Source organism: Euleptes europaea, chromosome 5 (assembly GCF_029931775.1).
Source record: "Euleptes europaea isolate rEulEur1 chromosome 5, rEulEur1.hap1, whole genome shotgun sequence".
NCBI classification, from domain to species: domain Eukaryota; kingdom Metazoa; phylum Chordata; class Lepidosauria; order Squamata; family Sphaerodactylidae; genus Euleptes; species Euleptes europaea.
In genome coordinates this window covers 81,449,215-81,471,024 of record NC_079316.1, presented here as the reverse complement: position 1 = coordinate 81,471,024, position 21,810 = coordinate 81,449,215, and the positions used below count along the sequence as shown (strand labels likewise).

The window sequence follows — 21,810 nt, the reverse complement described above, 5'->3', positions numbered from 1 at the left end:
TTCGAGACAATGCTCAGCCAGCAGCATCTGAGGTGTCGTTCGTTTGCGAGAATTTGGTCCTGGTTGGAACTGGAAATAAAATGGGAGGAGACTGGGCGGAGACCGGAGTAAGTGCCTGTGCGTTTTTGGCCTATAAGGCAGCTTCATGTGTTCATTACATTCTGGCAAAATTAATTAATCAAGAATTAGAGTGTGGGTCTCAAGGATATGGCCCGTTCCCCACAGGTTTAAATTGGAGTCAGGGCCATCAGCTGTTAATGAGACTGTGGCTCAGTGGCAGAGCATCTGCTTGGCATGCAGAAGATTCGAGATTCAATCCCTGGCATCACCAGTTAAAGGGACTAGGTAAGTAGGTGATGTGAAAGACCTCCACCTGAATCCCTGGAGAGCTGCTGCCGGTCTGAGCAGACAATACTGACTTTGATGGACCAAGGGTCTGATTCAGTTTAAGGCAGCTTCATGTGTTCATTAAGGAAGGCTTGGCATAGTACCTGAATGGTCACTGTAGATTTCAGAGCTACAGTATTAAGAGCATCAGACTAGAGTGTCAGCCTAATCCAGGGGTCGGCAAACTCATTAGTCAAAAGAGCCAAATATCAACAGTACAACGATTGAGATTTCTTTTGAGAGCCAAATTTCTTAAACTTAAACTATATAGGTAGGTACACTGTTTATTAACTTAATAAACTTTAATTAAAGTTTTAAGTCTTAATTAAACTATAGGTACACTGAATAAAACTTGATATCATATTGAATAGTGATCTTATTTATTGATAAAAATTAAATTGTAAGTCCCTGCCATTTCCCCCTCCCCGTCCGGAGTCCTCGTCTGGAGGCCTGGTCTACCGCCATAAAAGCCTATTGGTAGACCTGGCCTCCGGCTGAGTCCCATTGGGAGGCCAGGTCTACCCATTGGCTTTCTTGGCAGTAGACCTGGCCTCCGGAGACCCATAGAAGCCAATTGGTAGACCTGGCCTCTGAAGGGGGACTTTTCCCCCTCCTCGGAGTCCAGGTGTACTGCCAAGAAAGCCAGTGGGTAGACATGGCCTCCCAATGGGACTCAGCTGGAGGCCAGGTCTACCAAAGGAAGCCCGCCCCGCTCAACATCTGATAGGCGGGGGGGGCAGGAACCGCCGAGCCGCTCACCCAGCAATCGCGCGGCTAGAGGGGAAGGGAGGCTTTAGCCTCCCAACCATTGAGGGAAAGGGAAAGGGGGACCCGGCCATTCTCCACGGTGTGTGTGGGGGGAGACAGCGCGCCCGCTCGCTCTCTCAGGCGTGCCGGCTCCGCAGCCCGGCTGCCGGCACGAGCGGGCGCAAGAGCAGGGGCTCCGAACCAAGTTCGGAGAGCCGCACTCAACGGGCCAAAGCGCCGCATGCGGCTCTGGAGCCGCAGTTCTGAGACCCCTGGCCTAATCTAACTCATAGGGTTGTTGTGAGGATAATACGGGGGGGGGGGGAGACAATGTAAGCCGGTTTGTGTCCCCGCTGGTGAGAAAGAAGCGGTATAAATGAAGTAAAATAAAATAAAATAAGCAAATCTATGCAGACCAAAAGCACACACTTACTTGATGCAGAAGCTGTGCCGCTGATGTCCCTTCCCTTATAGTAAAAACAGTGAAAGGTTCTGGGCCCGGAACTCCGTGTATTGTGACCTTGGATACTGCAGCAGCTCTTTTCTCGACTGTGCTGAACCGCTGTCCGGAACAAATACGCACCTGCATTATTTATTCAGCCCTTTATATTTAACCAATGTATTCATATTTATAAGTACATTTTGAGGAGCAAAAACAGTGCGAGCAGACCTGACCCAGCTGGTGGTGGTGGGGTTTATAATGAACTAGCAAATGAATACATACAATTCCACACAGGATATAACCAAGAAATGGTTATCACAGAAATAAATTAGCTGCTGGGAATGCCTGCTGTGTGGAGTAATAGCTTGTCTTCAACTAATTTCAATTCTGGATGTCTCTTGAAGTGACTTCTACAATCAAATGTTTGGAAGACATTGAGCAGGTATAATTTCCTTTGAAATGTCTTTGTTTTAGGACAGACACTCTTAGGTCAGCAATGGAATGACTTGGAAGATTAAAATGTTCTCCAGGTCAGCCGTGAACCACAATATGCCAACATTTTCATGGCTAACCGGGAACAGCGCTTCCTCAGCTCCCATCTGTTAACACCCCTCTTGTACCTGAGATTTACTGGTGACATTTTTATCATTTGGACACACGAGAAAAGAAATGCTGAAGAAATTTCACCAGGCCTTCAGCAACTTCCACCCCACTATCAACCTGATCATGAACCGATACACACAAGAAAAACACTTTCTAGACCCCACTGTACAAATACATAATGAAAGCATTAAAAACCGCCTCAAACCGGAAACCTACTGATCGCCAAACATATCTACATGCCCCGTGACGCAGAGTGGTAAGCTGCAGTACTGCAGTCAAAAAAGCTCTGCTCAAGACCTAAGTTTGATCCCGACGGAAGTCAGTTTCAGGTCGCCAGCTCAAGGTCGACTAAGCCTTCCATCCTTCCGAGGTCGGTAAAATGAGTACCTAGCTTGCTGGGGGTAAAGTGTAGACGACTGGGGAAGCCAATGGCAAAACACCCAGTAAACATAGTCTGCCTAGTAGATATCGGGATGTGACGTCACCCCATGGGTCAGAAATAACCCGGTGCTTGCACAGGGGACTACTTTTACCTTTTACTTGTCACCATAAATTTCAAAGGGAAATTAGAGTTGCTGAATTTGAGTTAATTCACAAGGTCAGAACAATGGATCTCGCCAGGGCTGAGTAGGGACATAGGATTCTTATCTCACTACAGATGCTAATTTACTGCCCCCAAGCATTTACCTCCTGTTCTAATCAAGCTGATCACAATATACATTGCACCTCAGCATCCTTAGAAGCATTCTTTACAATACCTCTCCCACCTTATGACTAGGATAAAAGGACCCAGAGATCTCAATTTCTACTCTACTGCATCTGACGAAGGGAGCTTTGACTTTCGAAAGCTTACACCCTGAAATTATTGTGAGCCTCTAAGGTGCTCCTGGACTCAAATCTAACTGTTCTACTGCAAACCCACATGGCTACTCTCTGAAACTAACTTCTCACACTGTTTCAAAGAGTTCCCTGCAGTATTGCAGAGGGCATTTTGGGCTGCAATAGAAGTAGGGAGGTGAGGAGACCTCTTTGGTAACAGAAGGCAGGTCCACCTACGGAGGTTTACCACACGACCCAAGCCAGTATCAGCAGAGAGGAACAGAAAACTGTACTGTATCTGGCAACGCCTGAAAGTTACCTTACAGAATGGCAGTAACATTTCACTGGCCGTGATTTGTAACCACACCAAGACTTTATGTATACAGGAACATTCTGGCAAATATATTTGACTTGAATTAAGTTACCAAAGAAGTGGGCATGACATTTCCACAGGGATTTTCTTCCATTCTCCGAGTGTTAATGAACAAACTTGAGATTTCTAATGTTTCATTATGCAGGCTTTGCAGCTGAAGATGCCGGTACCCTGAAAGATGGGAGAGCAGGCCAGTTAGATCACAGGCTACTACAGGCTTTGCATAGTAAAATACAACAGTAATCATTTACTGAGTCTTAAGACAGGCCTTGATAATTTTTTTGGTTCTAGGAGCCAGCCCGAAAGTGTAAGAGTCAGACTTATTTTTCAGCCTTCTGTGTTTTTTTAATGACAATTATTTCTACCACAAGACCCAATCTTAACCTTTTCATAGTTTCTTGTAATTTTATTAAAGCTATGATGAAAGTGTTTTAAGCTAACCTTAGCCTAACTTCTTCCTAGTTTACAATAATCCCACTATTGCTTTAAAAAGCTCTATTTAGTATTGGAGTCAGTATGGAAAGCAAATACAGAAACCACACTGAACAGTTTAAAGTTGTTTCCATTTAAGCAAGCAATGTCAAGGACTCCATGCACATTTATTTTTATATCATACAACAAAACATTCTAATGCAGAATGATGAATAAGCTTTGGGTTGGATTCAGTCAGCTTTTTCACTCAGTCTTTGCCAGTTTCTCTCATTCCTCTGTTCCATGCAGCTTTTATTCATGCAGGTCCCATGATCATAGCCTTTTGGGTGGTCAAAGGGGGAAACCCTTCCTTTGCTTTTTCACCAATGGAAAAACTACGTCCTTCCACTGAGAATTGCTGGGACACGCTACCAAAAAAAAAAAAAATTGCTGACATTGATTTTCACCACAATGAAATTCTAGGTGCCACGGCAGCCTGGAAACCTAGGATTTGCCAGTTTAAGGCGTTAAAACATTCTTTGTCTTCTGTGATATAAGATGAACACTCCAGAGAAACCCTTTGTGAGCGAATGAGAGTGCGTACACTGACACTTCTTACTCTTTTGTTTTGAATAATTCCTCCCTTTGCTGCACTAAAGGCAGCTCATCTGAGAACGGAGGCTGTATTTTCAGGCAGCAAAGCAGCTCTCTGTTATAAGCACATTTCAGTAATGCTCCACAAGTCTGCAACTCCTGCCTCTTGGAATCTTGCTAGCATAGGATTGCTAGGTCCCTCTTCGCCATCGGCAGGAGATTTTTGGGGTGGAGCCTGAGGAGGGTTGGGTTTGGGGAGGGACTTCAATGCCATAGAGTCCAATGGCCAAAGCGGCTACAACTTGTATCCCATTTGGGAACATGGAAACTGTAAATTTGTCTGTGCAACCTTGTTTCAATGGATATCCTGATGTTGGAATAGATAAGCTAAATAATACACATGGTTGCTATTTTGTCCCTAAAAGGGTGATGCTTAAAAGTCTATGAGAATCTTGAAGCTACAGAAGCTTATATTGAAATGAGTACATTTTGAAATCAATATATAAACAGGACTGAGGAAGAACTGAAACGATCGTATCCCTTTCTACCCTTCTTCACTTGAAGACATCGACCTCGGATTGATTGTTAGTGTACCAGGACTGAGAAATACTTTGTTGTACATATACAATTGGCTTGTTAGCACATTGTTATACACCCAGAACTGGGAAATACTTTGTTGTATATATGCAATTGGCTTAGTAGCACATTGTTACATTCAATATACTTTTGTCATTACATATTGTTATCAGCCTGTTTCTGTACTAATTTTCTAACCTTAGGTAATGGTGCAGAGGTGTTGATTTTTGATTGCTTAGTACCTGGAGGTTGGCAACCCCATGCTAGCATCTTTCAAATGCATTCAGAGACCTTTTTTTTTTCTTTTTTGCAATTTATTCTGGGCTTTGGTAGCTGGCATATTAAGAGTGAAATCGGGTGAAGCAAAGGGAGGTTTAGTACTTAACTGCTTTTATATATGCTTTTAAAATCCCACCTTCTTAAGAATAGCTTGTAGGCTACTTTTGCATGACAGAAACAAGGGTATTCAGAACAGTCATTAAAACTCTACCCTTTAACATTCACAGAAATCATATGCTGAATTTTCATATGAACTTGAACATGGCATAATTTGCCTAAAGCTGTATGCATGTAGTAGACACCCAGCTCCGATGGGGAGCTTCCTCTCGTGCAAAGGGTCTGGCGAGAGACAACGAGCAGCAGGTGCTGGGATATTTTGGAAAACTGCCTGCTAAACTGAGATTGCAACATACTCTTGCTAAAGTTCATCATGTACTAAAATACACACATAAAGTAACAGGTGTAATGCATCATTATCATCATCATCACCTTTATTACAACCAAAGGCCAGCATAAAATATAAAATATACATCCTATGATAAAATTAAACAGTTCCTGCTTACAGTATCTCATCAGTGCTGATTAATCTGCAGATTTACCCGTCAGACCTTTATTCGTCGTTAATGCCTTCTGTTTCCAACAGATATAGGAGCAAAATTTTGCTACAGAATGCGAAATAAGAGTCACCCTGTCTTCCGGTAAATATTTCACCAAAGAGGTCTCAGAGGTGTAAGAGTGTACAAACCGAGATAACAGGGGAGTAATTAAGCGATTTCTGATATCATCGTAATATTCACAATGAAGCAGTATATGTGCTAGCATCTCGACCATGTCGATAGAGCAAGAACATTTCCGTGTCTCTCTTGGGCAATGAAGAAACCTTCTCAAAAGTACAGCTGAAGCAGGTGTAATGCAATAAAAGAGGAAACTCTCAGGAAACTGTGCCTTTGCTCTGGAGTCTGATAAGTCCTTTTGCACAAACAGAGTTTCCAAGATAACCGGTACTTTGAACCTGCTAAAACCCTCATGTTTAAACCATTTGAAATTCACTGATACATTATGAAAACCACAGAAATACATGAGAGACCACATCTTTCACAATCATGAGGGTGTTTTTGTTTTCCAGCAAATGCTTCCAAATGCATGTCAAACATTATAACTTTAGTGAGTCCACAATGTATTTGTGTTATTTCTAGCTACTTAGACTTCAGTATCTGCTGCGATTGTCCTTCCCTCCTTCACACTTCTGGCGATTTTAACACATTTTTAATGGAGAGTGCAATATATATAAAACTGCCTGAGGTGTTAAAGGGCTTTAATGGTTGCCACTAATACTAAACCCCTGCCACTGTTTTCCCCAGTAACAACCCACTGTGACATCCATCAGTTCAGACTTTCCTAGTCTCACACAACCAGCAGCCAATGAACCGCAGTGTGTGTGTGCTCCATCAAGTCACAGCTGACTTATGGCGACCCTGTAGGGCATGGGTGTCAAACATAAGGCCGGGGAGCGGATCTGGCCCCTTGAGGGCTCATATCTGGCCCGTGAGCCAGCCAAGGTAGCCACCTTCCCCAGTCCCAAGGTGTCAATTATCAAAGACTGTTAAATAAAAGAAAATACTGTAAGAGTGTTATTGTTTTAAGCATGTTTGTATTTTAAATAAAAAAAGTAAAAAATAATATCATTAATTGGCTTTGCTTGTGTCTATAAAGTTTTATCTCCAGTACCTGGCATTAAATTTTATGGTACGCATGGCCTGGCCTGACCAAGTGACATTTATGTAATATCCAGCCGTAACAAATGAGTTCAACGCCCCGGCTGTAGGGTTTTCAAGGCAGGAGACACTGGGAGGTGGTTTGCCATTGCCTGCCTCCAAGTGGGCTGAGAGAGTTCTGAGAGAACTGCGACTGGTCACCCAGCAGGCTTCATGTGGAAGAGTGGGGTATCGAACCTGGTTCTCCAGATTACAGTTTGCCACCCTTAACCACTGCACCACACTCGCTCTCTCAATGAACTGCAGTAGGGGCTAGGAAACATGAAGATGTTGCATCTTGCATTTTTTGGCAAATGTTACAGAGAAGAGGCATAGGAGAAGGCGTTATCACATATAGCTAGGTTTCATACTCAGCAGCAAAGTCTTGATTCAATATACAAACGGCATTTTACCTCTTTTGACAGCCTTCAGTGGAATGATCCTTTGAGCCATCACAGCTGAGCTACTGTTTTCAACAACTGCAAAACGAAGGAAGACCAGATCCTCAAAATGAATCCGGAAAAGAAACTGTTCATTCCACATGGGGTTGAGAGTATTGCGATGAATGGGCTTAGTACGGAAATGGCAGCTATCCAGAGGCATTCCGAGTACGTCTACTTCAATACACGGGCTTCCTGTGCTGTTACCAGGACAAACATTCTGTCCAGACACAATCTGAAACACAACGTAAGTGCACCATATGACGTAACGGTGATTTTTAGAAGCTCTCTTTCTCAAACTGACAAGTACTTACCACGCTTACAAGAACAGCAGAATTAAACTAAAAGTTCATTTCAGAAGCATCATACCCAATAGATACTAATATAATATTTATGTCAAAGGATTCATAAGGACACTCTAAAATTTGTTCCTTGCTAATTTTGCTGCAAGGAGCCATTGCCCCTGAGCAATCATCTGAATGGCAAACTCCTTTTGGAACTACAAAGGAATGGTACCCAGAATTACCCAGGCAGGGCTTCTTTTGTGTCTCTGGGGCCAGGAGTGAGCGAGAGGAGAAGGATCGCCCTTCCTTCCCTCGGCTCTGTGGCGGTGAGCTGCAGTGATTGGCCTCAGCTACAGCACAGGCTGGCCAATCAAGTGCCTGGGCTGGCTTCTGGGGGGCGGGGCTTCCAGGCAGACCTGGAAACCATGGTTTTCACTCAGGTCTCCCTCCCACCCCCATACTTAACAGGCTGCCACTGGGACCTCATAATTTGTTGACTCCAGTTTTCCTGCCCACCCACCCTGGGTCTCGGCACTTCGTGGTTGTGTTGCGTTTTATTTCATTCCTACATGCTCTCAACACAGCTTTCTGTAGGCAGTTTGGGCACTGGGCCAGATCTAATTTTGGGGAGAGGCTGAGCCTGTGTGCCTGTCTCCCCTTGTCTGGGGATCCCCATAAAGGGTCTTAGGGCCATTCAGCGATATGCCCAGTTCGGGGGCTGTCTCCTGGCTCTCCCACTCAGGTGGCAAGGGAACCATGCAGTAGCTTGCGTCCATCTAGGACCTCTGGACTTGCCATACCACATAGGTTCCCCCAGCAGGTAGGCTGGTAGGATGGTTGGTGCCACTGGTCAACAGATAGGTCACAGGATGCTGGATCTGTGCCCTGTGCTTCGCCAATGCTCCTGCAGCCTGTGTTCTCTCTAGTTATGTGGTTGACTTCGTCATTCCCCTTTGGACCCTCCCTCCCTCCCTCCCTTGCCCCAAGGACTGCAATCACCTGCTTGGTGGTCCACGTGCCATCCTCGCATCAAATCCAAACTGTCTGCGCATGAAAACCATTTCTGTATTCTTGTTGCATCAAGGAAGAATTTTAAAGTTTAAGAATTACCTTCCTCCCTACTCCCATATTTAATTATACTTATCTTATTAACAATAGGAATACAAAAAACGTTATCACAGTGGAGCATTAATCAGTTACACTTGGTCTAGGAAAGTTTCTTAATAGTTTGTACTTACTGTCAGTGAGTAAATAGCTGGTTCCATATTGTCCAAATCTCGTTCTAAGGGACAAAAGTACTGGTACATTGGACAGTTCTTATCCCATAACACAGGTGGTTTCAGAACATACCCACAGCCACCATTTGCTTCAAACATAGCTACGTTCAGGTGCAGGGAAAGATCTAAAGAAGCAAAGGATTCCAAAATTAAGAATTGCTTAGACTTGCTGAAAAGATGCATTCAAAACAGAGTACAGTTTTTATGTAGAAATCTACTATTTAATTTCAGACTTGTACAGTTCAGCTCGTTAAGTGACAGTGGCATCTGTTGAAACTGCAACTCCAACTGACCAAGCTCTAAGAGCGTTGAAGCAATAGCCAGTTTCCAGTTCAGTTCCTTCTAATGATATGGCCACAAATTTTAATTTATTTAACCAACCACTTTGCCTTAAAACATGACAAAATTCAAATCAATTATATGGAGCCATATTTATTAGAAGTGCAGATAACAAAGCTTATGTGTTGTTATTGTACAATGGTTGCTCTAGGAAAATACCTTTCTGAATAAGGCAGAGAAACAGTCAATCCAACGAATGTTTTGATTTCCTCTTCTGCAAGCGCTGGATCTTTACTGACCCATGGAGTGACGTCACATCCCAACGATTACTAGGCAGATTGCATTTACGGGGTGGTTTGCCAGTGCCTTCCCCAGTCATCCACACTTTACCCCCAGCAAGTTGGGTACTCATTTTACTGACCTCGGAAGGCTGGAAGGCTGAGTCGACCTTGAACCGGCTACCTGAAACTGACTTCTGTCAGGATCGAACTCAGGTTGTGAGCAGAGATTTTGACTGCAGTACTGCAGCTTACCAGACTGTGCCACGGGGCTCCTTCAGAGATTGTCTTAAATCCAAGAAGTAACTTCTAACTGCTTTGTGGAAGAGACTGACTCACTGTGGTTACATTAGCACTAGTAAAGGCAGCCAGACTCCTGAAAACACTGCAGGGTCAGATGCATATACTACCTTTATGGGCAGGGAGAAAAGTACTTGCTAGGGCTAGTTTTTCCTTTATGTCTCCAAAGGCAATTGTGTCCTACTAAGTGGACACCCAGATGCCTCTGTATGTCTTTTTAAGCATCAATAGGTCTTTGAACTCTCCACTTGAAAACACTGATGAGGCTGTTTCCCAGCAGTGTGTTATTGGCCCACAGCATGCCCTGCTGCATGAGGAGAGGTAATAGGAAGTTATGGTTTGGCTCAATACATGAAGAGAGGTAGGCCTCCCAGCACACAGGAAAAGGGGGAGAGGGGAGTACAGGAAACCCAAGACTCACTGTGAATTGAGCCTCTTTGCTCTCCTTGTCCTTGGCCCTCCAGAGGAACTGGTGGACCACTGTGTGAGACAGGGACCCTGGACCAGATGGACCACTGGTCTGATCCAGCAGGCCTCTCATGTTCTTAGGGCTAGGCCCAGATTAAATTTTCGAACACAGTGGAACTTTCCTGCCTCCCACCTCCCCCAAAGTCCACTGATCTCTACAGAAAGCTGCTCCTGGGGGACAGGGGATGATGATGATGAATAAGAAGAGTTGGTTTTTATATGCTGACTTTCTCTACCACTTAAGGAAGAATCAAACCGGCTTACAATCACCTTCCCTTCCCCTCCCCACAACAGACACCCTGTGAGGTAGGTGGAGCTGAGAGAGCGTGCCTAGCCCAAGGTCAGCCAGCTGGCTTCGTGTGTCGGAGTGGGGAAACAAATCCAGTTCACCAGATTAGCCTCCACCACTCATGTGGAAGAGAGGGGAATCAAACCTGGTTCTCCAAATCAGAGTCCACCGCTCCACACCACTGCTCTTAACTACTACACCACGCTGGATGCTGAGGAATGACATGAGGGGTGGGTAAGAAGGGGGGAAATTGGTGGAATTCGCCTATTCAGTCTGGATCCGACCCTAGTATATAACCATTTCAATGGTCAAATGCATTTTCTAATCTCTGAAACTAATCCATGCCAGCAGAAGTTTGCCATGCGACTGGTTCTAACACTGCCAAATCCACCTCCTCCCTGTATCAGTGAATGACTTGGACGTGGTAATGGCTATGATGACCACTCTAACAGTGCAATCCCAAGCAGAGTTATACTCTTCTAAGTCCATTGTACTCAACTTGTTTGGAAGGGTGTAATTCAGTTTAGGACTGTGCCTAGAAGTTTCTTAGGGTGCTTTCACACGTGCCGAATAATGCACTTTCAGTCCACTTTCAATGCACTTTTATGATGGTTTGCAAGTGGATTTTGCCATTCCACACAGTGAAATCCAGCTACAAAGTGCACTGAAAGTGGATTGAAAGTGCATTATTCGGCATGTGTGAAAGCACCCTATAGTGTATGTCTTTCCAAATACATAACTATTTGTTGGCTGCTGCGTAACACTACATGCATTTGTAGATGCGCGTGGCTTGATGCCACGCATCTTAATGATTCTGAGCGGAGAGTGAAACAGGGAAGACCGTTTATCCGTGAGGTTTTTGTCAAATTCCATTTTGTTCCAGTTCTGAACCCACAACTGTACTAAAGAGAGGCACACATGACAACCCCCCACAAATGAATCACTTATTTTCCAATACTTGAAATGTGCATGTGCGTTTGTGCATCTAAAACGCATAATACTAATTTATCTGCCCATACCATCAGTTTGGTAGTTCAGCGCTACTAACTGTATCCCGTGCAGCCAGAACAGAAGGGGGTGAGGGTTGGAGGAGTCGATGCGTGTTGCTGCCGGATACGTCCTCAGGAGCTGGCAGGTGGTGTGCTGGATCAGTTTCTGAGAGTATCGCCTGCACAGGCGCTTGGCGGCATTTTCGTTTAGAGAGGAGATATGGTAGCATTTGGGTGTCCTTATGATAGAACTGAGGGAAGTCGCAGGGATGAGAGCAGGCGCACAAGGCTCTTCCCACGTCTGCCGCACACTGTCAAAGGCACCTAGAAAACGGAGGGGGTTTTCAAGTTATAGACAACACAACCTTGCAATCTCTCCACATCTTCGTCTCTTCACCCCCAAATGCAACGCATGAAGAGGAAGCAAATGCACAATCACACAAAACCATAACTACAATCCTAAGAAATAATTTATGCAGCATGAAATACTTCATTGCAGTGGATTCCTCTCTCCTCAAAGGAAAACTCCCTTAGTAGTAGTAGAAGAAGAGTTGGTTTTTATATGCCAACTTTCTCTTACCACTTAAGGAAGAATCAAACCAGCTTACAATCGGCTTCCGCTCCCCTCCCCCCAACAGACACCTTGTGAGGTAGGTGGGGCTGAGGGAGCTCCAAGAGAGCTGTGACTAGCCCAAGGTCACCCAGCTGGCTTCATGTGTAGGAGTGGGGAAACCAACCCAGTTCACCAGATTAGAATCCACCACTCATGTGGAAGAGTGGGGAATCAAAACCAGGTTAGAGTCCACCACTCCAAACCACCGTTCTTAACCACTACACCACACTGGCTGTCTCTTCAGATGTGGGAAACCCTAGAAGAAATCTTATAAGAAATCTTAGCCATGTCTACTCTGTTGCACATAAATGGCTTTTATTGAGGTGCGAGTCCTTCAAAACAAATGCATGGATTTCACTCCTCCATAGTGTGACCCATAATGAGGAATAATATAAAGTAATTATGTTGATCGACAGATGTCCATTCAGTAATGCAAGAGAAAACAAAGTTTAGTAAAATGCAACACCCAACAGCTCTCTTGCGTTGCAGATCTCTTAATCACGACAGAGACATCTGGAGTGAGTTTCAGGCACATGCATTCTCTCTCTCTTCCTCCTTCCTACCCAGTGAACCTTATCCACCTTGTTATATCTCAGGTTGATTATGGTTAATGCTAACCAAGGCTGCATCTGTACATCACTGGATATTGCACTTTGATTGACCTGTAGCAATCGTTTGCGACATTTGCTTGTCCACACAGGAAGGTCCCATCATGCATTACTGCTTATAGCATAAACATCCTACAATGTGTGGATGCAGCCCAGGTTGTTAACCAGAATCTGAAATGAGCTTGCATACCTTGGTTTAGGGCTGTCGATTTGGTTCGGCCCGAACCGAAAAACAGCCGAATTTCCCCTGATTCGGCGGTTTTTAGTTCGGGACGAACCGAACTAAAAAATGGCGGGAAAACGGGGGAGCCGAATTCAGCGAGTTCAGGAGTTCATGAATAAATTCGGCAAATTCGGGGCGTCAGTAAGCAGCATAACAGTCAGTAAGCAGCATTCTCCTCCCCCGGCCAATCGGTGGCCAAGCTGGGTCTTCTTCTGGCCAATCAGTCAGGATTGAGTACTGGAGGAATCAGCTGCTGCGCGGCCCGGCCAGGGAGAGAGAGAGAGTGAGAGAAATCCTTGTGGGGGTGCTTGTGCACATTCGCTCCTTTCCGTGGCTGCAGGGGGCACATTTTTGGGGGTGCAGCACCCAAAGTTTCAGCAGAGCTTCAGATGAGCCTTCTTAAGAGACCCCCCCAAGTTTTGTGAACACTGGGTCAGGGGGTCCCGAGATATGGGCTCCACCCCTTTTCCCTCCCCCCTTTTCCATTTCCGTGGCTGCAGAGGGTGCTTTTTGGGTGGTGCAGCCCCCAAACTTTCAGCATAGCTTCAGACGAGCCTTCTTAAGAGACCCCACAAGTTTTGTAAAGATGGGTTCAGTGGGGGCAGAAATATGGGCTCCCCCCTTTTCTCTTTCCGTGGCTGCAGGGGGTGCATTTTTTGGGGTACAGACCCCAAACATTCAGCATAGCTTCAGACGAGCCTTCTTAAGAGACCCCCCAAGTTTTGTAAACATTGGGTCAGGGGGTCCCGAGATAAGGGGCTTTCCCCTTTTCCCTATTGGGATGAATGGATCACCCGATCCTGTATGCATCTCCAGAGCGGCAAATCCAAGGCAAACCTCCCGGGCTTAAATAGAATCATATTGGATTACCCAGTCCTCCAAGCCCCTCCTGATGGAACAGAAGACAGCCACAGTAAGACCCCTTTGGGGGCTTTAATCTATAATTTTTCTCTTGTGTGTGTGTGTGGGGGGGGAAGCAGGGTCTGTGTGTGTGTGGGGAGGGAGCAGTTTCTGTGGGTGGGTGGGGGAAGCCAAAGGGGGCTTTCGCCCGTTCTGCCTGGGGTGTGTGTGCCCCTTCGAGTCTCTCTCTCCCTGGTTTGAGGGGGGGCTTCAGTTGTGTGTCCTCAGGTTTTCCCTCATTCATAAGATCGGTTAGGTCTATTTTGATGCTTGCTCAAAACTGGTTTTCAAATGGTGACTTAAAGAATGCATTTGCCTGGTCCCGAGTCCCATGAAAAGGGGAAATTCCACCCCTCCTGCTCATTATGCATAGCTAGCTGCCTCTGTCCCTTTCCATGGTTTGCAAACTCCCAGGTGTCAGGTGTTGCTTTGCATGGTTGCAAAGGTGTTGCTTTGCAGTTGTGTTGCTTTGCAGTGTTGCTTTGCAGTTGTGTTGCTTTGCAAACTTCTTAGCACCTGCCCCGCCCTTGCTCTCAGCTGTTTGTCGGGGCTGGGAGCTTTGTGCGTGGGCGGCAAGCTCTGCTCAGAGATGCACATTAAGGGTGGGGGGACCCCTTTCGGGGCCCATATCTCAGCCCCCCCTTACCCAATCTTTACAAAACTTGGGGGGTCTTGCAAGAAGGGTCCTTTAAAGCTCCGCTGAAAGTTTGGGACCTCTATCCCCAAAAATGCCCCCCCTGGAGCCACAGAAAGGCACGGTTGTGTTTTTAATGGCTTTATTCGGCCGAATTTTTTTCCCCGAACTTTGAATTCGCGCAGAATTGCACGGACCCGAAGTGGGGGAGTTCGGACTTTGGCATATCCCGAATCCAGACGGGCCGAATTCGGCCGAATCCGAACTATACCGATTTTTTTTTTCAACAGCCCTACCTTGGTTAACCCTGGTGCAAAAGGGGTCTAACCTACAACGAAAGTCAACAAAGGAAAGAATAAATCATGCAAGAGAGAGATGAAATGAGGAGGAAGGGGGAGAGGCCAGGCAAAGCCCACGGTCACCCTGTTAACCATGGTGAAGAGGTTGACAGTGTTATATCTGCTCTGGTCTTTCTCCTATTTCAAAATTTAAAATAATTACATCAGCACTACAAACACCCTTATACATTTCTAAGGAGTACCTAGAAGTTTTTTAGTGTCTGCCTTTGCAATTGCAGAACTGTTTGTTGGCTGCTGCATAACGCCACACACATTTGTAGATGCACGTGGCTGGATGCCTCGGGTCTAACTGATTCTGAGTGGAGGGTGAAGCAGGGAAGACCGTATCTGTGAGTCTTTGCACTTTACCATTCAGTACGAGTCTAACGAGTCTCTTTTTTTTAATGGTGGAACACAAAATCTATCTAAATTTGCACAACTTACATTTCCACCAACATCTGCCCAGAACGGTACAGACGGAATGCAGAATATTACTTCCCGAGCCACAGGTTTCTTTTTTATTTTATATTTTTTAAAGCATAGGCCTTTAAAAGTATAAAGTGTATCTCAGAAGAAATAAAACTTTTTTGGCTTGAAATGCAACTTTCCAATTAGTAAATTTTAAAACGATTACATTTATATTTCTAGCAATCAAATACTGTTCCAACAGCTCATTACTTTACAGTAGATCCTTTATTTATAATGAAGTCATTGTAATGGCTGCACTGTTAATGGAAAATTGTTCCAAACTCCGAACACAGCGTATTTAGAACGATGTGTTTGATCTTTAACTAGCAGGTCTAGTATATGTGTTGGATTACAGAGTCATTCCATGTGATTGGTAAAAGAAGATGCTGACTTTACCTTTTCCAGATGCTTTGGCAAGCATCGCTGGCTCCCCTGGACTCAGTCTCCCAGGATTGTTGCCAAAAATGGACTTCCTGCTTTTTCTTTCCTTCCCTCTGCTAGAGCCAGATGGATTCAGAGTTGACAAGCCTAATTCCATAAAAACGAAATAAATGAAGTGGAAAACATGAGCGAATGAGTATACCTTTTGTCACTATTGGGAAACTTTAATATTTAATACTCTTATCTGTAGTACTTCTATAGGCAAAATGGAGTATAGGCTACAACAAGTACACCGGCCATTTCTCGGAAGCACAGGTGTTCCAATGTGCACACGGACCTCTCCCATGAAACTCAAGATAAGGGTTGCTTCTGCAGTGTTCCTCCCACAACCTGCAGTGGTTCTTCTGGGGAAGCTTCTTGTGCATGGCATTGCCATCCAGTTGTCTTATGGGTTTTCCTGGGTTCCACTGCAGGTTTTCTCAAGCCCTCTTTGGTATGGGGAGGGGTGTGGCTCAGTGGTAGAGCATCTGTTCGGCATGCAGAAAGTCCCAGGTTCAATCCCTAGCATCTCCAGTTTAAGGGACTAGGCAAGTAGGTGATGCGAAAGACCTCTGCCTGAGAGCCTGCAGAGCTGCTGCCGGTCTGAGTAGACAACAATACTGACAATACTGACTTTGATGGACCAAGGGTCTGATTCAGTAGAAGGCAGCTTCATGTGTTCATGATGTATACCCAAGCGGATATACCCAAGGCAGGTTTAGGGAAAGTGTGGAGGGGAAGATGTGGATTTCCACACCAAACCACCCACATCCAACACCATGCCGTTCCCCATTTCGGGCTTTTTGCCAGATTAAAAATCACCTGTACCAGGTATACAAACTCCTAATAAAAAGCCTAGCAAAAAGGCTGCCAGAACTAGGGTTGGGGGGAGGGATGACAGACTCGAGGGGAAAGAATGGTTGCCAACCTCCAGGTATTAGCTGGAGATCTCCAGCTGATACAGAGATCAGTTTACCTCGAGAAAATGGCCGCTTTGGGAATTGGGCTCTATGGCATTGAAGTCCCTCCCTCCCCTCCCCAAACCCCGCCCTCCTCAGGCTCGCCCCAAAAACCTCCTGCCAGTGGCAAAGTGGGACCTGGCAACCCTATGTGGAGGCTCCACTGCAGCTGCGAATATCATTGCACTGAGTGGCAAAGAGATCAAAATAGGGAATTACCCTCCACATAGAAGCAACCGAAGACAAACAAATATGAACATCAACTATACTTGAATCTTTGAAAAGAGTAAAGAGAAGTTACAGGTCTGTTCTTACAGTTGTTTTTTTAAGGGATGGTTGGCTGTAGAATTAATTGAATTGCTGGTGTGTGTGGTTTGAAATTTTGGCCTAGTTTTTTTTGGGTGGGGGTTAGTTTTGGAAATTTGTTTTAGATTACGTGTCCAGTCACCTGAAATGAAAGAGAATGGGAAGGCACAGCTAGGGGAGAGAAAGCGCAACTGAAAATATTGCAGACAAGGCATGAGTCATACTGACCAGAACAGGGCAGGAGACACAAGGCAGCTGCCTGATTCCCTCCCTTCTTGTTCCCTTCCTGTTACCAGGGAGGGAACCCACCAAGTCTTACTGTCCTGCTTTTAAATGCCAGGCCAGTAACATGGGGGAAAAAAAAGAGCTATCCAGAATTTAACCCTGAATGACCATACCAACCTAGCATGTATTACTGAAGATTGCCTGAATAAACAGGGCGGGGTAGGATTTTCCCAGCCCGGCCCACTAGATTTCATGGTATACATAGATACTACCTTCCTTCTCAGCTACCCTTAGGGATGCCAGCCTCCAGGTAGGACCTATGCATCTCCCAGAATTACAGCTCATCTCCAGACTGCAGAGAAAATGATTGGTTTGGAGGCTGGGATAGAAGTTGGAAGGGACCACCAGGGTCATCCAGTCCAACCCCCTGCACAAGGCAGGAAATTCACAATGCCCTCCCCCCACACCCCTAGTGACCCTCCCTCCATGCCCAGAATATGGCCAAGATCCCCTCCCTCTCATGATCTGCCTAAGGTCATAGAATCAGCATTGCAGACGGATGGCCATCTAGGCTCTGCTTAAAAACTTCCAGGGAAGGAGAGCTTACCACCTCCCGAGGAAGCCTGTTCCACTGAGGAACTGCTCTAACTGTTAGAAAGTTCTTCCTAATGTTTAGACGGAAACTTTTTTGATCTAATTTCAACCTGTTGGTTCTGGTCTGACCTTGTGGGGCAACAGAAAATAACCCCGCGCCATCCTCTATATGACAGCCCTTCAAGTACTTGAAGATGGTACTATGGCATTGTACCCCACTGAGGTCCTTGACCACCCCAGGCCCTATCCCCAAATCTCCAAGAGTATCCCAACCTGGATCTGGCAACCCTACCCTACCCTACCCTACACCCCGTCCCCTGCCGGTGGCCAGGGAAGGGGGCTGGCAACCCTAGCTACCCTTGGCAGACAACCCTTCATGCATTGAATTGACACACACAGAGCGCACTGACCCTGCTCTATGCCAATACACGATCACAGGCTTCTTCCCCATGACTGGGAATGTTTGAAAAAGTAATGTTCCATGGAACAGGAATGGCCCTTATGGCCCTTTGGGCTGTGCTCACCAGCCACATTGTATGCAGGCAGGGGGGCTGCAGCAGTTGCCCTTGCGCCTGCTCTCCCTGTGTGCTTGGGTTTGTGTTTTTATTTCTGCATTAGGTTACATTATTATCTAATATGTTAAGGTTTGGTCTGTTCGGGGGGGGGAACGACGTGATTTCATACGGGCCTAAGATTACGTCTCAATGCTGCAGCTAATTATGTTAGCATACTGTATGTTTTATTTTGTATTTTTCATTTTATTTGTGTAAAGATTTTCTATTGTGGCAATCAGTTCTCTAATGGAAAAAAGGGGTAGGATAGAAACGTAATAAAAATAACAACAAAAGAAAAGCAAATTGACAAATTAAAAATGCATTAGGCTAGAGCAGTTATAGCTTATAAAGCATAGTGCATCCTATGCAATGTTCCACTACAGCACAGTAGATAACTGTCATCGCCCCTTGAAAACACAATTAAGACATGTCCCTCCAGCTTTATTTGTTTGTTTGTTTATTGTGTTTATATCTTGCCCTCCCCTGCCTAGGCAGGGCTCAGGGCGACTTACATCATAAATAAACATAGATTCAACAATTCTTAAATATAACAACAATAAAATAAAAATCTAATCCTAGCTCTCCTGCAAATCAGCACTGCATTTTTGCCACGGGCCATTTTCCCTCTGCAGCGTACACCCACAGTAGCATGGCCGATCGCCCGTTCTTAACACGTTGCCTATTCTTATTCCATTCCAATTTCCTGCTTGTGCGCCTATCCCAATGTAACCTCGCTCTGTTAGTTACCCTGTTGGGCGGCAGCCCAACCTCTACTGAAAGGACTAGTTGTCGGTTCGCATGTGCGCACAACATACAAGTGTTGGGATGGAGTTGGGAAGGAAACACCAGAAATGTCTGCTTGGAAAGAATGTTTCTGGCAAAGGAGACAACAGGATAAATGGGAACTCACTTCTGAGAAAGGAATCTGCTTCATTTCCCTAAGGCTGGAAACTTGTCCTTGTTCCTAAGGACATCTCTAATGGAAAAACACCCAAATATAATGCCTGTTTCTCAGCCGCCTTGCCAGCGAGAGTAGAGCTCGCCCCCCCCTTTTTTATAGTCCTTCAAAACAATCAACACACAAGCAATCAGATCAATGTACTTACCTGGAAATTTCACAGCTTGACAATAAATGACAAGGTCCGACAGTTCTGGTGCAATTTGTCTACTTTCTTTCTTATTTTGAGAAAGATAAAATTCTTCACCTAGTTCCATGTCATAAACCTATAACATCAATTCAAAAGTATTTCAACGCAATACATATTCTCACTGCAGTTTAACCATAGTTAATGTAAACATACATTTATTATTTATTTATTTCATTTATACCCCACCTTTCTTCCCAAGGGCAATACCGTTAAACCTGCTGGCTTAAACGGTGGGTACATTCTGGCCCTGACCTGGATAGCCCAGGCTAGCCTGATCTTGTCAGATCTCAGAAGCTAAGCACGGTCAGCCCTGGTTAGTATTTGGATGGGAGACCACCAAGGAATACCAGGGTTGCTGTACAGAGGAAGGCACTGGCAAACTACCTCTGTTAGTCTCTTGCCATAAAAACCCCAAAAGGGGTTGCCATAAGTCGGCTGCGACTTGACGACAATTTACACACACATATTCTAGCAGAAAACTCACAGTACTACCCTAATCTTCCTCTGGAAGAGATATGACTAGTCAAACATTTTATACGCTTGCACTAAAAAGCTCTTAGGATAGAGTTCGATAACACCTACTAAGGTGTTTTGCAAATATTCTAACAGAAAATCCAGCAAATTCTGTAGGTTTTATGAAAGGCATGAAAGAAGTCCTGCAAACTTTAGATACATGCTTCTGAAAACTATACGATGTTTGAAACAGCGCTGCTCTCATTTATATCCAAATTACTATGACTTTTTTATTTAAAAAAAATTAAACCCAAGTCAAAAATGAACCCACTGAGAAGTGGAAAGAGGAGAGCAACCTTTATAGCAGCACATTTTGGATTGTCCTTTCTGAGACTCCTTGGGAGGGGGAGAAGCAAACAATCCCATCTTGTCCCCCCCCCCCTTCTTGGAACACTCTGCAGGAATTCTTTGCAGGTATTACATGCGTATCTGCAAAGGACAGTGCCGATCTAAGTGAGCAGCCCAGAATAGAGCCTCTAAGCACAGAGATGTACCATGCATTACCATTATAAAACATACACTACAACAGTGGAAAGCAGAAACGTTATTATAGTAATGTTGCCTCTCTACACAGTGGGCAACACCAACTAGAAAGGAAAAACCTGTAGGTATGGCGACGGATATATATGCACATGAATTGAAGTACAGTGTAGGAAGAGTCCCTGAGAACAAGGAAACTGGAAAACTTTGTTAGGAAATTGAAAAGTATTTCCTAATAACTGGGATAGGAGAAACAAATGGCAGCAGTGGAATAATCTAAATCACAACGGTTTCACTCACAGATTTAAATTGTCAAGGAAAAAAATATTTACAATAATTTATTTAAGTCAAAAACTTCCATACATGCTTCAGAAACTTCCTAAGTACACACTAATTGGTTGTACAACCATAAAAACAGATTGATTTAAAACTGAATAAAGCATTTCTGCAACTTTAAAGATACTCTACACATCTGTTAAAATGTTTATTTAACAGTTTTACTATTTTAGAAAATGAGATACAATGCAATGTTTATTTGTAGGTAACTTCTCCCGGTAGGGTCTCTTCTACAATTTGTATCCTTAACAGTTTTTTTAGAGGCAACTGCTGACTGGAATCAACACCAGAAGATGTCCTTTTTCGGAGCTTCCCTTTCCACTTTAAGTCTGCTCCTTTTCCATGCCCTGCCCCGTTAAAACCAAATCTCAACCAGAAGCTGGCCCTGGAAATTACTGGGCCGATTCAGTGTTCTCTGTGAGATGGAAAGTAAACATTCATCATCTTTGACTAATATTTATAATTACAGGACCGGGCCAACTGCAGGTACTTGCTAGACATAAAATCGGACTAAAAGGTCGCCCCGATGGATCCGCAGATGAGAGCTGTAGTGTCTTGCCATTCCCTGTCCTGCAATCTCAAACCTTACAAGGCATGAACTACTGTCTTGACTGATGAAATGTTTTTCCTGCGGTTTGTTCTTCACAAAGAATAGCAGCCTCTCATAAATTAATAACAGGTTCATAAACTTAGTTTTTAAGAAGTTATGTATTTGCATTTTTATACTAGGTTACTTGTTAAAAGAATGACTTCCTACAGCTAACTTTAAAAAATCTAATTAAAAATGTTTTAAATCTAATTTTTAAAAAATCATCAGTTTTTATCCAGCCTGATAAATACCTAGTAACCTAAAAGAATAGACAACATGACCTGTAATTTCTGCAACGCCAAATGGACAGGGG

At 44.6% G+C, this 21,810-nt stretch overlaps 1 protein-coding gene across 1 annotated transcript in view; it reads right to left on the bottom strand.

Annotated features, from left to right (window-relative positions):
• The window catches only part of PLCE1 (phospholipase C epsilon 1), a 152,453-nt gene that overhangs the window by 18,417 nt on the left and 112,226 nt on the right, over positions 1-21,810 (bottom strand). The window contains 7 exon segments of the mRNA XM_056849540.1: positions 1,568-1,696; positions 3,424-3,542; positions 7,399-7,660; positions 8,948-9,111; positions 11,620-11,913; positions 15,770-15,901; positions 19,538-19,655. Of these exon segments, the coding sequence (XP_056705518.1) occupies positions 1,568-1,696; positions 3,424-3,542; positions 7,399-7,660; positions 8,948-9,111; positions 11,620-11,913; positions 15,770-15,901; positions 19,538-19,655 (1,218 nt within the window).